General features: G+C 46.0%; 2 protein-coding genes across 2 annotated transcripts; one reads left to right on the top strand and one right to left on the bottom strand.

Moving 5' to 3' along the window:
- Nucleotides 1–4,067: 4,067 nt before the first annotated feature.
- Nucleotides 4,068–5,349, bottom strand: LOC100833219 (myb-related protein Hv1). The gene is made up of 2 exons (XM_003578479.4): nucleotides 4,944–5,349; nucleotides 4,068–4,801 (listed from the first exon to the last, which is right to left on the bottom strand). Exons 1-2 carry the CDS (start codon nucleotides 5,204–5,206, stop codon nucleotides 4,345–4,347), a joined length of 720 nt encoding a protein of 239 aa, XP_003578527.1. The 5' UTR covers nucleotides 5,207–5,349; the 3' UTR covers nucleotides 4,068–4,344.
- A 5,876-nt stretch (nucleotides 5,350–11,225) lies between these two features.
- On the top strand, nucleotides 11,226–13,546 carry LOC100833530 (protein POLLENLESS 3-LIKE 2). Its single transcript, XM_003578480.4, has 4 exons — nucleotides 11,226–11,536; nucleotides 11,659–11,871; nucleotides 11,960–12,115; nucleotides 12,203–13,546. Exons 1-4 carry the CDS (start codon nucleotides 11,333–11,335, stop codon nucleotides 13,154–13,156), a joined length of 1,527 nt encoding a protein of 508 aa, XP_003578528.1. The 5' UTR covers nucleotides 11,226–11,332; the 3' UTR covers nucleotides 13,157–13,546.

The following is a 13,546-nucleotide window of genomic DNA, read 5'->3' on the forward strand; positions in this document are numbered from 1 at the left end:
CAATCAGTTGTCCGGTCGGCCGCAAAATGTAGAAAACGCAATGGGAATGTATACAAACGTATACGTTGGGCGATTGCTTGCTTGCTTGCTTCTGCTACCTACCGATCGATGAGATAAAATGCCCAAAACTGGTGACAGTAGGTAGGTCGGCACCGGAAAACTGGTGAACCGGCCCGTGTATCGTATTACTGCCTCTTGTGCCGTCGTCAGGGGAAAACAATGCGTGTCAACGCCTTCACGGAGCATTCTCTATAGCTGCTTAGCTATGTAGCAGCCGGATTTTGTTATATTTTATTTTCTTCTGTTATGTTAGATAGAGTGCACGTCTTTTTTCTTTTCTTTCTTCAAACGGAAGAGTGCACGTCTTCAAGTAGACAATAGTAGTACTCCGTAGTAGACTATACGTCTATACTGTATAGTAGAGTGCTCGTGAAAGATATATGCGGCAGTCGCCAGCTGCACAGCTTGGAATACAACGGGTTTGATTAGGCACAAAGAAGTGGCTAGTCTTAAAGAAGATAAGGACTACTTGTTGGTCAAAAGCGCTCGTTCGTTATTTAATTGTTGGAAAACATGGTGCAACTGCTGAGCCAGCAATATCTAATACAAAATGCAATTTACTCTATTATATAGGCGTGTATAACAAAAAAGAAAACAGAGCATTTTTTGTAGATAGTCTTGAAAAGATGCACGAGAAAATGACCTTTGCTTTGCGATGGCCATGGAAAAAAGAGCATTGATCCATCCATTGGACTCTAAACACAAATACATCGCTGCCGTGCTTAATAATGCAAAAAGGAATGATTGGCTGCCAAATATCAAGACTTCGCATATGACTTTGTATGTCAACTGTTTCCAGGTCATATATATGGAGGTTGGACTGGTGGAAAAAAGAAACATCTTTTTAGGCTCCAATGTGATAGAATAACTGATCATGCATGACTATATGGTCCTTGTTTTGGAAAATCATGGCGGCACAGTGGCACACATCTAGTATATCGTGGTGATAAGTAGTGTTGAATTTTACAATGAGACACAAGATTCCAAACGAAATGTGCTTGTCCAGTAGTATATCGTGGTGATGAGTAGTGTTGCATTATTGCATCGTGTTCATAGCAACATTTGTTCTTTGAAATGACATTGTACCAACTAGAGCATGTTTGCAAGAGAAACATTTCCAGATAAAATTTTGGTATTTAGTTAATATTTAACTTAAATAATACTCCAGTAAAAAAAATTGATATTCTTCCAAACAGCCTGTTAGAAGAAAAAGACAATGACATGGTAGTACTACTTGGATCTTGGTTAATCCCTGGTCGAGGGCCCCAATCCCCAATTCGATCAAGTACTCCTTGCTTAATTAATGGGGACTAGCTAACCTAATCCAGTCTAACAATAAAGACTGTCCCCAACCTTACAGTTAATCAATGAGTAGTAGTATGCCTCTCCCAGTCAGGAATTATTAAATGGGGATTGGCTACCAACCCAGCTATGTCCCTGCTCCTATCCATCATTTCAGCTCGATCGCCCTCTCCCTCTCCCCCGTGCCATTCAGCCCGACCTCCGTACGTCCGGTCCACGGCGCTCTCAGAAAGGGAAAACTGACATAAGCTTTGCCTGATACAAATAAATTGATAAAGCAGAAACAAATTAATTGTAGTGCAAGCCTAAGAAGGTTAAAATACTTAAATACATATAAAAGGGAACGCCCTTCCGTATATGCTGATCAAATGCGTGGGTTTGCTAGTTAATCTGTTGTAAGACCAGTTAATTTGTGCTTTTACACTCGCAAAAGCTCAGTTTGTCCGATCAAGTTTACACGATTTTTTTACATACGCGAATTTTAAGCCAACAGAGCACGACTAGACGGGAAAGCGGATGTACACAAACCTATCATTCCTCAACTCTCAGTTTCTTGATTGGCGGCAAGAGAGGAAGAGCACAGCCACAAAACCCACAGTAACTGACGAGAGTTTTATCCTCATCGGCATCGACCGCTTGGCGGCTTGCTTTCGGTGGGGAACAGATTCCAGCCAGCGTCGATGGATAAGGTAGCCAGCAGAGATACAGATCTTAGTCTTAATCTTACCAGCAGTAATATATTTAACATTTAGCTACCCGTTTGGACCGTGATGTGTGCAAGTAGTGGAAACTTTACCCTTTGCGCCTGCCAAAGTAATGTCGTTTTCCATCACATTGTTTTCTTCATTCTTTGTTGCCAGCATGCAATGTACATCGATCGATCGCTGTTAAAGTTAACCAGAACAAAATGTTTCCAGTAATGAAACAGTAGTGTCTTCTATGTCATGAGTAGATATTATATGTTGCGCATCGGCGTCGGCAGCTGCCGGATTCATTTGGGTTCGGTGTCTCCTTCTTCCACTATGTAAATACGTAGAACAGCTATCAGCATGCGTGTCCTGTATGTTGTTTTTACGTCCACCCAAGATTTTTTTTTACTGTCTGCAGTCTATACCTTTGTTAACTTAGAGGCAATTGTTCCCGCTCAAAAACAAAACTTAGAGGCAATTATTTCTTCGTGGATACAGATAACAGTCTGGTCAAACTTCATTCGTCACTTCTTTTATGTACAGTAGTCCATGAATCTTCTTTATATTTATATATCGGCTGGCTTTTACCATTTAACGGTTACTCCTTCCGTTTCATAATTCTTGTCCCAAATTTGTCCAAAAATAGATATATCTATTCCTAAAAAGCGTTTACATACATGTAATATTTCGATAAGAATTATGGAACGGAAGAAGTAACTTATAAATCACTATGCTTCAACACGAATAGCAAAACCTTTTCTTCTGTATGAAAACGGCCAACTATTTCTGTTGTGTAGACATGTTTAAACGTTTTCCACTTTAACACGTAAATCCAGAGTGGAATACTACACGCCAGTGCCACACGGTTATCACTAGTGGACGTCACGCCAACGCCTTTGCGACACAACAAGTCGACGATATGTACATATACATATAGTATAAAAAAAGAGAGACGAGCAGATAGAATTTTACAATCAGTTGCATCACCACCCACCGTAATTCCCATCGCCAGAAGCAGCAAACCGTTTCGCTCGAATCGATTGATCACGGCCGGCAGCAAAGCAGAGCAAAGCAACCGATGGAGCTGCTACCATCACCCACCACTGCCCAAAGTTGCTAATTTATGACGCCGCCGCCGGCCCGGGCGCCGCATGCAGCAAACCAGCAACGGAGCACTGCAAGTTGCCCGTGAAATTTGTGTTAAACAAAATACCAACAGCGTTGTTAATCCTGGTTTACTTGTCAAAAAATTTAACGACAGATGCGAAACCCGGGATTCATCGTAGGCCTGCTGTTTTTAACTCCCTGCTGCCGCGGTGTTGCCAACGTGGCCTCGCCGGGACACCGCGGGCTGCTGAGCTGAGTGAGTTGGTTGCCCAACGACGAAAATGGAATTTTTTTTAAAATAATACTAGTACTACCGAAAGAGGCGACCTTACCTAACAACCCTCTTTTTGAATAGTTTGTTTGTCCCTTTCGTGGCTTCCATGCTTAGCTACTCAGCCAAAAATGAAAATGCTAGTGTAGTAAAACTTCCATGAAATAGTATTAAGTAGTCTTACGTTTCTAAATAGATGTTGTTTTATACTTCAACATCTGACTTTAACAATTATTGTTATATGGATGTGTTATCAGCAATAATGTTTCTAAACAACAGTTAAAGCCATTCTGAAACATGTATAGGATAATAGGATAGGTTGAACAATCATTTTGAAACATTAAGACAGGTTACATTCTCGCAGCTGTACAAAGCAGAAAAAAAAGAGGAGCACACTGATCTTATGTACACGACTACAGGGTATGCAAAAGCAGGTCAGGAAACGTGGTCTAACCTCAGGAGCCGCTTTATCAAAACTGCGGGATTAGGCAATGGTAACATGCGGCCACGCGGCCAAGTCGCCATAAGATCTGGTTCAGTGGCCCGGTCTTGAGATCACACCCACACGACACACTGAATCTAGCCTCATGGGAACGAAAAACTCTCATCTTAAACTGCACCTTTTTTAAACACGGTAATAATTCTCTTAAGCTACAGTGCCCTATCATCAAGTATTATTATTGCTCGTGATTAGTTAACAGTAATTACACAGAGACAAAATGGAGCAACAAGAGAGAAGGGCGGCGGGATCTTTGGCAAAACATGGCACAAGATCCTCACCCCCTTTCTTTCTTTTTTCTTGTCTCTCTTTCACCCACTATTTTTTTTTACCTACAATCTAACCAATAATCAAGTCACGAAACGAAGGATCTAGAGATTGGGGAGAGGAATGGGAGCAGGGGATGCTATCCATTTTCATTTCATCTCGAGGCTTCTGAAGTCTAGCATGGCTGTCCGGAGGCCGAGGAAGTTGCTGCACTTGCACTCGGAGCTCCTGGGAAGCCCCAGGCTGCAACTGAAGCACACGCCGACGCCAGCCTCCCTCTTCACAGGCTTCATGGGATCCTCTTGGAACGGAGGGCTGATGCAGAGGTCCAGGTTGAGGTCTGGGCACTTGAGGGGCTTCCCCTGGCCCCAGTCGACGGGGTCGTGGCCGATCGCAGGCTTGGGCTCGTCTAGCCGGAACATGGAGCCCTTCTCCTCCCTCGCCGCCTCGAACGATATGGTCACGTTGGACACGTGCTCGTTCGTCGGCCGGTGGCTCACCGGGTCGATCCCCCGGCTCAGGAGCTTCCTTCTGATGTGTGTGTTCCAGTAGTTCTTGATCTCGTTGTCTGTCCTCCCCGGCAACCTTCCAGCTATCAGGGACCATCTGTGTCAAACAGGAATAACAATAGCCGTTTATTAGCACCAGATAGTATTATCGAAGCTATGTTCTTTTTGTCAGTCCTAGGCATGCATGTAAACAGATGATCCTTGGTACTATTGATATGATATTTGGGAAATGAACGTACTTGTTGCCCAGGAGGCTGTGGAGCTTGATGATGAGCTCGTCCTCCTCCTCGCTGAAGTTGCCGCGCTTGAGGTCGGGCCGGAGGTAGTTGATCCACCGGAGGCGGCAGCTCTTGCCACAGCGGAGGAGGCCGGCGGCCTTGGGGAGCGAGCGCCAGCACCCCTCGCCGTGCGCCTTGATGTAGGCGGTGAGCCGGTCGTCCTCCTCCTTGGTCCACGCTCCCTTGTTGGTGTGTGCCTTCTCGCAGCACGGCGACCTCCCCATGACTGACTTGATTAGCTGACGCCGATGACGCTTTCCTTTTCTTGCGCTACCCCGTTTTGCCAATGCTTTCCTCTGTTCTCGGTGGTGGGTTGCAGTGGAAGTTGTTGTTGTTGGGGGCTGGGACTGCACAGGGTGGGTGGAAGAAGGGGCTGGATTTTATAGGCACTTGACTCGATTGGGGAAGGTCTTCTAGAGGCTGAGTTGGTGAGAAAAAGGTTAGGCTGGTAGGCCTCCCTCTCCCCCAGGTCATGACCTCATCACCGGTTTACCAGTTTACAAAAGAGAAAGGCGCAGTGACAGCCACAGGGCGCAGCCATGTGTGTTGTGTGTGTGCTTATGTGTGTGTGCGGTAGCCTGCCTGCCTGCCTGATTCACAAACCTCAAAGGTAGGTGTAAAGTGAGGTAAGCTTGCCTGCCTGCCTGCTTGATGCCTACCTCTTGGCGCGCTCGGTTTTAACAGCTAACTAACCGCATCTCCTCCACCACCACACAACCGTGATGCCTCCCTCCTCCTAATTTGGTTGTGGGGGATTAGGTTCATCTCCCTTTCTCTGTTCTGTTGATGCTGGTCTGCCTAAAGCTCCTACACCGTGAAACACATAAGACTCAGGAACATGATTTGCCTAAACTAAAAGATGGCATGGTCAGTATGATTTAGATACAGCTTCGGCCCTGTAGTTGCCCTAGGAAGGGCTAGATAAGCAGTTTTTAGGACCTCTTGTGAGTGGTGACCCAGATGCAGTGCAATCTGTGCATGTCCTACATGATCAAAAGTAGAATGGAGTCTATGGGATTATTTATTTTTTCTTCGGCAAAATTATGTCGACGTGAAAATGATCAGGGTGCCTACTAGGACAGAGTAGTACTTGTATACGAGTCATTCATCCATTAAAAAACGCCCTAATCTCACCAGATCCAATCATCTTAACATTTCTTCCTTTAACAAGTAAATGTTTTGGTGCACCCATACAAGCAAATGGGCATACTGAAAACAGGATAATGAGGTGTTAAACAATGGAGCCCTGATCATAGACTTCTTTTTCCTTGTTTATTCTTGAATAAAAATGATGAATTGGAATAGGTATCTGGCACTGCCTAAATGAACTTTATTTTGCCACCCACCTTTTTCTGGTTAGCCTAGTATAATCTGTTTGCACAATCATAGTATTGCCAATCCGCCATAGTCCAATGAAACTACTCTCATGTGGAACGTTTCTGTTTTATATCTAATATTGATTAGTTCATCTGTTTGGTCAACCCTAAATTAAAAAATCACCAAAGTCATTAGTTCTGCACCTGCTTCGCATTTCTTTCAGTTGCAAGGCAGATCTTCTGGATATCATATTTATATTGGCTAATCCACATGGCAATAGATAACACTATCAATGATCCTTAATAAGGATACCATCGACTATGGTTAGGACCTCTTCCACTTCTGTGACATGTACTTTACTTTGCCGTTTTTCATAGACAACGCAGATTAATATGAATACTGAAATTTAACCGTGCTGAATTTTCCACGTATTAGGAATTACTCTGCAGTACTAAAGACTGGGCATCACATTCTGAGGAAGCAGATGAAATTGTGACTTGCTGAGGTGGACCATTAATTGTTACTTGTTAGGAGGAACTTACAAATCCACGACAAATTCCAGATGGGCTTACATAATATTTGTCTACCTAATATATTCTTTTGGGATGGTTACCAAACTATGGACCATAGTTGGTTGGGTGTATGGAGAGGAAATATCCCAAACCATTAGCTTCAGTTGGGGCCAGAATGATTGGGACTTCACACTCCACAATGGTCCTCTATATGAAATGTCCTAATTTTCTATATCACCCTTTTAATTTCTTTTTTGCAAGCATTGGGTGATTACAACTTCAGATCTAACTCTGCCTCCAGGTTTTGTTCCTTTTAGCGCGCGATAGACTGAGTTGGTTTCTACCTGAGATTTTCTGCACTAATTTGAGATAATATGTGTTCACTTGAGCAAACTAACAAACGTTTTCACAACATTTAAGGTTGGTTTGTATCACTCTGTGGCAGAAGGAAAATGCTAAATCTACAGGGGAGTTTTGTTTTGAAAATTCGAGCATCTCAAGCAAGGTGCATGTACCAATTTGTCTACCATGCAAACCAGAAAGCAAGTCAGAGTATTAGACACCGAACTACTTTATTGATAGCAATAAGCTAGTTGGCCATAAATCTGATTTAATGCTCCCTGAAATAGCTCCCATTTGGTGGATTCAATTTAATCAAGTAAACCATTTCGGTTGTCCCTAATCACCATCTCACTAGCAAAAGGGGTTCAATTGCTGAACAAAACCCATTAGCTCCAGCTCTTTCCATTGCTAAATGTTTGCCACTAGTTCTAGAAAGCATGAAGGCTGGCAAGAGGAAGGTAGGGAAATGGTTCGTAGTTGTCTAGTTGAGAAGTGGTATCAGTTATGTGCAGTAGTTCCACCTTCCACTTAGCCACGCACTTGTGGTGGAAACCTCCTTTATGCAGGCTAGGCTGTTTTGGGTTAGGGGGTAGGGAAAGAGGGTAAGGAGAGAGGTAGGTCTAGGTCGACCTTTTGTTGTTATCTCTTCAAGGGAGGCATGGCCAATTAGCCATCCCCACCACATGGCACAAGCACAAACAGCACTTATCCATGACTCCTCTCTCCCAACTCCCTCTTTGTTTCCTCCTACCTACATGCCCCTTATATGCCTGCATAAAGCTCCAAACTTCCTGTGGCATCTTCCTTTTCACCCATAAGACTCTATCTACCTACCAGTCCTTGCATTCTTCCATGCAATCGGCTATTATTAGGTTAGGTGTGGTGTTGGTCTCCAGGACTTCAACCCAAATTCATGAGCTAACAGCCTAGCAGTTGCCTATGGCTATGGCTGACTATGAACTCATATTTTACAGAGAAGCAGAATTGATAATAATACAGTGCAAGAGACTTGTATTACATTCAACCCCAAGAATCATTGAATATGTGTACTTCTGGTTGCAACGCACAATGTTTCAGCCTGCACGTGGTTAGTCAGCTACAAAACCTTCAACACTATCCACTACCAGAAAACTCTGACCACCTTTAAACGACTGAAACAACCATGGGGAAAAAAACTATGTCTAGTGCAAGACCTATATTCACAATTCCAAATCGTAGGTCAAAGAGAAGTCAGTACACAATGTTTTTATAATGGACATAAAGAGATCAAGTGTCACATATTTGGACTTGTAAAAGAAACCATGAGGTTAGCTAACTCTCGATAGCATGCTTTTCCAGTTGTTACTCTTCCTTCGCATGCAACAATTAGTTTCCTCAAAAGTTAAGGTTTTTAAGCAAAGGTGGGCAATCAACATATTTCATCAGTAACCAATATATATATTAGCAGCATCCTAGATGCTTAACTGCCTTTTGCTCTTGATCATTAACCATCAATTTCTCACCATTAAAAGAATTTCATGTTCACATCTATATAACCAGAATTAGACCACAAGCTGGAAGTTAATTATGCTCACCGTGGTTTCTCAGATCCTCTCGGTGTTTCTATCGCAAAAGCAAACATAAGATCTCCCTCTAGCTTGCATTGGTTAGTGACTGTCTGACTGAAGTGGCTTTCTGCAGAAAAGTAAATACATGAATCCTAATCATGTTGAGCTCTTGAATCATATCTAGAAGCAGAAGCAGTTTATCCTTCCTGTCGTAGCATCAAAGGGGTTCTTTACTATGTACGGCTAGTTGCTGACGCTAACTAATGGAATGTGAAATTGGATGGTTAATTGCAGCAGGAGTGTTTTACAACTTGAGTTTAGACTTAGAAACAGTAACATAAACAACTGAAACTGAAACAACAATAAAATAATATCCCAGATCTACAAATTAATCATATGGATGTTTGGTCAGGTTGATCCATCTGCAAGATAATACAAAGAATACATACCCTTCACTTGCCTGTGAGTCAATTGTCCTTTCTTAACTACTGCCAGACCAACGCAATTTCAGTTGAGTACAGGTGGATCTTCTAATAAATAAAATACATGGTATTTATTTCAGCTGCCTAATATGATTGGTGGATGAATAATGGAGTGGCCCCATGAATACCCAAAAGGAACCCCAAGGAACTCAAGCACCTAATCATTTGCGAGGCAAAAAGTTTTGAAACTTTACAGTTGCATAAACATAATTTTGTTCATAGATGTTATCTTTATCCAATTTGACCAGAATGTACTCATAGGTAGTTGTTTACTTGAACCCATTTTATTTCGTTTTAGGGGACTCGAACTCAATAGAGAATTTATCAAAATAGTGTTAGATAACCAAATGCTTAGGGTGGGGTATGCCCCACCCGGCCACCCTGCTAGCTAAGCCCCTGCCAATCGGCAGTCCTTAATCGACCAAATAGAACACACAAACAATGTGTGTGGCTCCAATACTCCTTTTCATCCTTTCACTGAAAATCTCAATGAACTGTCCAAAAGATCAACAAATTCCGAGTAACAGGTCCATGAGAACATAAGTTACAGGTAGCCTCAATATTGACATGGTTGTATCAGCGTTTTATTGCAGATAAAACATATCAAATGTCAGATATTTCAGTTGAGGCACAGTTATGATGAGGCTAATAGTTGATTATTGTGTTCCTTTTGTAATATCATGTCACAATAACTTACATAAGGTAGTGATCATCCAGGGAAAGATTTAACAGAAAAACAATACAAAAAATTTCTAACTATATCAGGATGATTATGAAAAAAATATAGAAACATCGCTCCCTCTTTATAATATTCCTACAAAAGGTCAAAAGACAGGTTAAAGGTATTGTTTATGGTATTGTTTATGGTATAGAATACCAGCAAGCGCCATCCTACAAAAATAATGATGTGCATGTATATTTAGCACTGTATTAGGGTTGTCAATGCGTCTACATCACATTATTCATGTGGACATACAAATCAAAGAAAAGAACAATACGTGCAACTTGCTCAGAGATTTTGGTGCACATGCATGACTCTGGACTCTAGAGCTACCACTGTACATTGAAAAGAAGCAGCTATATAAGTATACAACAGTGACATTCTTATACACCGGCTACAAAAGAGCCTGATGGGGATCCATTATATACGCTAAGCCAACAAATCAGATCAGGTGTGATAAGTATGTAGTCATAAAACAGGTTATAAAACCACACTTCATCATATAATTATGCACACAGCAAAGCAGATTAGGAACCACATTACGACCGTCTGATGTAACAACACAGGTGATCATTTAACAGAATTTAAGTTCGTACCACTTATTGCTGCAAACCTAACGCCTTCCCGGCTCACCAGTTTGAAGCCAATTGTTCCCATTCCAATTTGGTACCCATTATTCCGATGCGGCGACGCCCTACAAACAGGCATAACCAAAGAGTTAATAGACTTCATCACCACATCATCTCAATCCTCCTATCCCTTGCACATTGACCAGTTGACATCTGGAGAGCAGTACGAGCTGGGCGACGATGCCCATGAACTCACATTTCCTAGTGTAGCTTGCCAGCCAGAACTGCCAACCGTCCTGGCCTTGCTGCGCCTCGGCATTACGTCGACCACCTCGCAGGTCATCGGATACGAGAGCGACGCGGCAAAACCACCACGAGATAGATGCACATCGTTCAAACCGCCAAACACGAACGGGCGCGGGACATGGCACGAAGCACGAACCTTAGCCAGTTAGCCGCTTGCGGCGGAGGCGGCGGTTCCGACGAGAGCGTTCCGACTCCGGCGCCGCCGAGACGAGAAAGAAAGGAACCGAGAAAGAAACCGGCCCTGTTTGCTCGGCCAGGTGGGCTTCCCATAGCTCGTAACTTGGGCCAAAAGCCTACTAGAAAAACATTCCAGGGTGACAGTTAAACGGGCCCCCGAGGCGGATACGGCCCGGCTGGACACAGCTAGTCCCCCAACGGCTAGTTTCGCGAACGGCTAATTTCCCTTCCCCAACGGTCGGGAGACAGGATTCATATATCTCCTGCCGAATGGAATCCAATGCCCAAGTGCTCGTCCGCGTCCTCCTCCTCACCCTTTCCTCGCGCCGCCTCCGTTCTTCGTTGATCCAATCCTCGCGCGACAGAGGGCGGCCGCCATGATGCACCATCAGCAACAGCAGCAGGAGCAGTGGCTCGCTGGCGGCGTGGGGGGATTGCTGCGGCCGACCAAGTCGGCGCCCTGCTCGCCCGTCAAGCCGGCGCCGGCGCCGGCCATGCTGCGGACCAACTCCGACGCCTTCCACGTCGCCTTCAAGGTCCCCGTCGGCGACACGCCGTACGTGCGCGCCAAGCGCGTCCAGGTATGCCTTCTGTCCCGTGCGCTCGAGCTCTATTGTCTTTTATTATCTCGTGGTGTGGGTTTGGTGGTATTTTGGTCTTTTGGATGCTTGTTGGCCGGGCTGACGTTGTGGCGGCGGTGCAGCTGGTGGACAAGGACCCGGAGAAGGCGATTGCGCTGTTCTGGGCGGCGATCAACGCCGGGGACCGTGTGGACAGCGCGCTCAAGGACATGGCCATCGTGATGAAGCAGCAGAACCGCGCCGAGGAGGCCATCGAAGCCGTCAAGTCGCTGCGCAGCCGCTGCTCCGACCAGGCGCAGGAGTCCCTCGACAACATCCTCCTCGACCTCTACAAGGTTGGTTCGCCTCGCCTCCTTGAGTTGTGTATCTGATTTTGATCTGAGATGAAACGTACTGAATTGCTTGAAATTCGATTGGGTTCAGAGGTGCGGGCGGCTGGACGATCAGATCTCGCTGCTCAAGCACAAGCTGCAGCTGATCCACCAGGGCCACGCCTTCAACGGCAAGCGCACCAAGACAGCGCGCTCCCAGGGCCGCAAGTTCCAGGTCACCCTGGAGCAGGAAGCAACCAGGCTCCTTGTAAGTAGCATCAGAGATTCATCTCCTTAACTCATTTCCATGTATGTCGACTCGAGCCGATCGCTTATTCGCATTGCTGCTTCGCAGGGCAACCTTGGGTGGGCGCTGATGCAGAAGGAGAACTACACGGAGGCGGAGGGGGCGTACCGGCGGGCGCTGCTCATCGGCCCCGACAACAACAAGATGTGCAACCTGGGGATCTGCCTTATGAAGCAGGGCCGAGTGCTGGAGGCCAAGGACGTGCTCAAGCAGGTGCGGCCGGCGGGCGTCGACGGGCTGCGCGGCGCCGACTCACACCTCAAGGCCTACGAGCGCGCGCAGGAGATGCTCCGGGACCTCGAGATCAAGCTCGTCGGCCGCCCGGCCTGGGCTACCGCAGGCGACCAGCTCGACAAGAGCTGGCTCTTCGACGCGCTGATGCTGGGGTCTTCCTCCAGCATCTGGCAGCCGCAGCCGTGCGTCGAACACCTGCTGCCGCCGCTGCCCCGCGATCAGTTCGCCGATGAGAACGCCGTCGGCGCTGCCGCGAGCAAGAAGATGGCAACGGCGGCGATGCAGCCCAACCTCAACATCGACGCCCAGCCGTTCTACTCGCACTCGCTGCGGATGCCGCCGCTGGCCACCAAGCCACAGAACGCGCATCGCCAGCAGCCGGCGCAGCAGAAGCCGGTCTCTCAGCTGCACGATCCGATGGGTAACCTGAAGAGGACGCGGTCCGGCACCGCCATGGACAAGGCAGCCACCGCAGCCGTGGAGAAGAAGGAGCAAGACGACAACAAGAATAACAGCGGCGGCGGCGGCAGGCGGAAGTCGCTCTCCGCCGAGGAAAGATGGCCCGAGCTGCCGGATCACAACGCGTTTGATGAGGCCCTGGTGGCGGCGGTCCTGGCCCCGGTCCTTGCCGACGACGAGAACTACTGCAGTCACAAGCCAGCAGCGGTGCCAACGAGCTGCGACACAAGCCCGGCAGCGGTGAAGGAGAAGGTGGGCAAGAGGCTGAGGATCTTCCAGGACATCACACAGACACTCAATGCTCTCTGACGATCTGATTGATTCGTTTTGTGTTGGTTTTCTTTTCTGCTCTCTGTCACACAACACAACCGAGGAGGCGCTTGATCGAGGTGAATGGCGACGCTGCGAAGGAGATGGGCTTGTTCTCCTGGGAGTTTCTGCATCGCCGACTAAGTTAATTAATCTAGCTAGGGATCAATCGTCGATAGGAGATACCATTCGATTGGGTTTTAGCTTTGCCGCTGATTCTTTGATTTGATTCTTTTCCTTTCTTGACACAGAACCAAATAACAGCTGATCATTCTTTCCAGCTTACACACTTGCCGGGAGTTTGTTCCCTGCATTGTAACAGAAGTTGCTTAATTTTATCTTGCTTCTAATGGCTTGAAATAACAAAGTTCCAAGCTTCATTGTTCCCTG

This window comes from Brachypodium distachyon, chromosome 4, assembly GCF_000005505.3.
Source record: "Brachypodium distachyon strain Bd21 chromosome 4, Brachypodium_distachyon_v3.0, whole genome shotgun sequence".
Lineage (NCBI taxonomy): Eukaryota > Viridiplantae > Streptophyta > Magnoliopsida > Poales > Poaceae > Brachypodium > Brachypodium distachyon.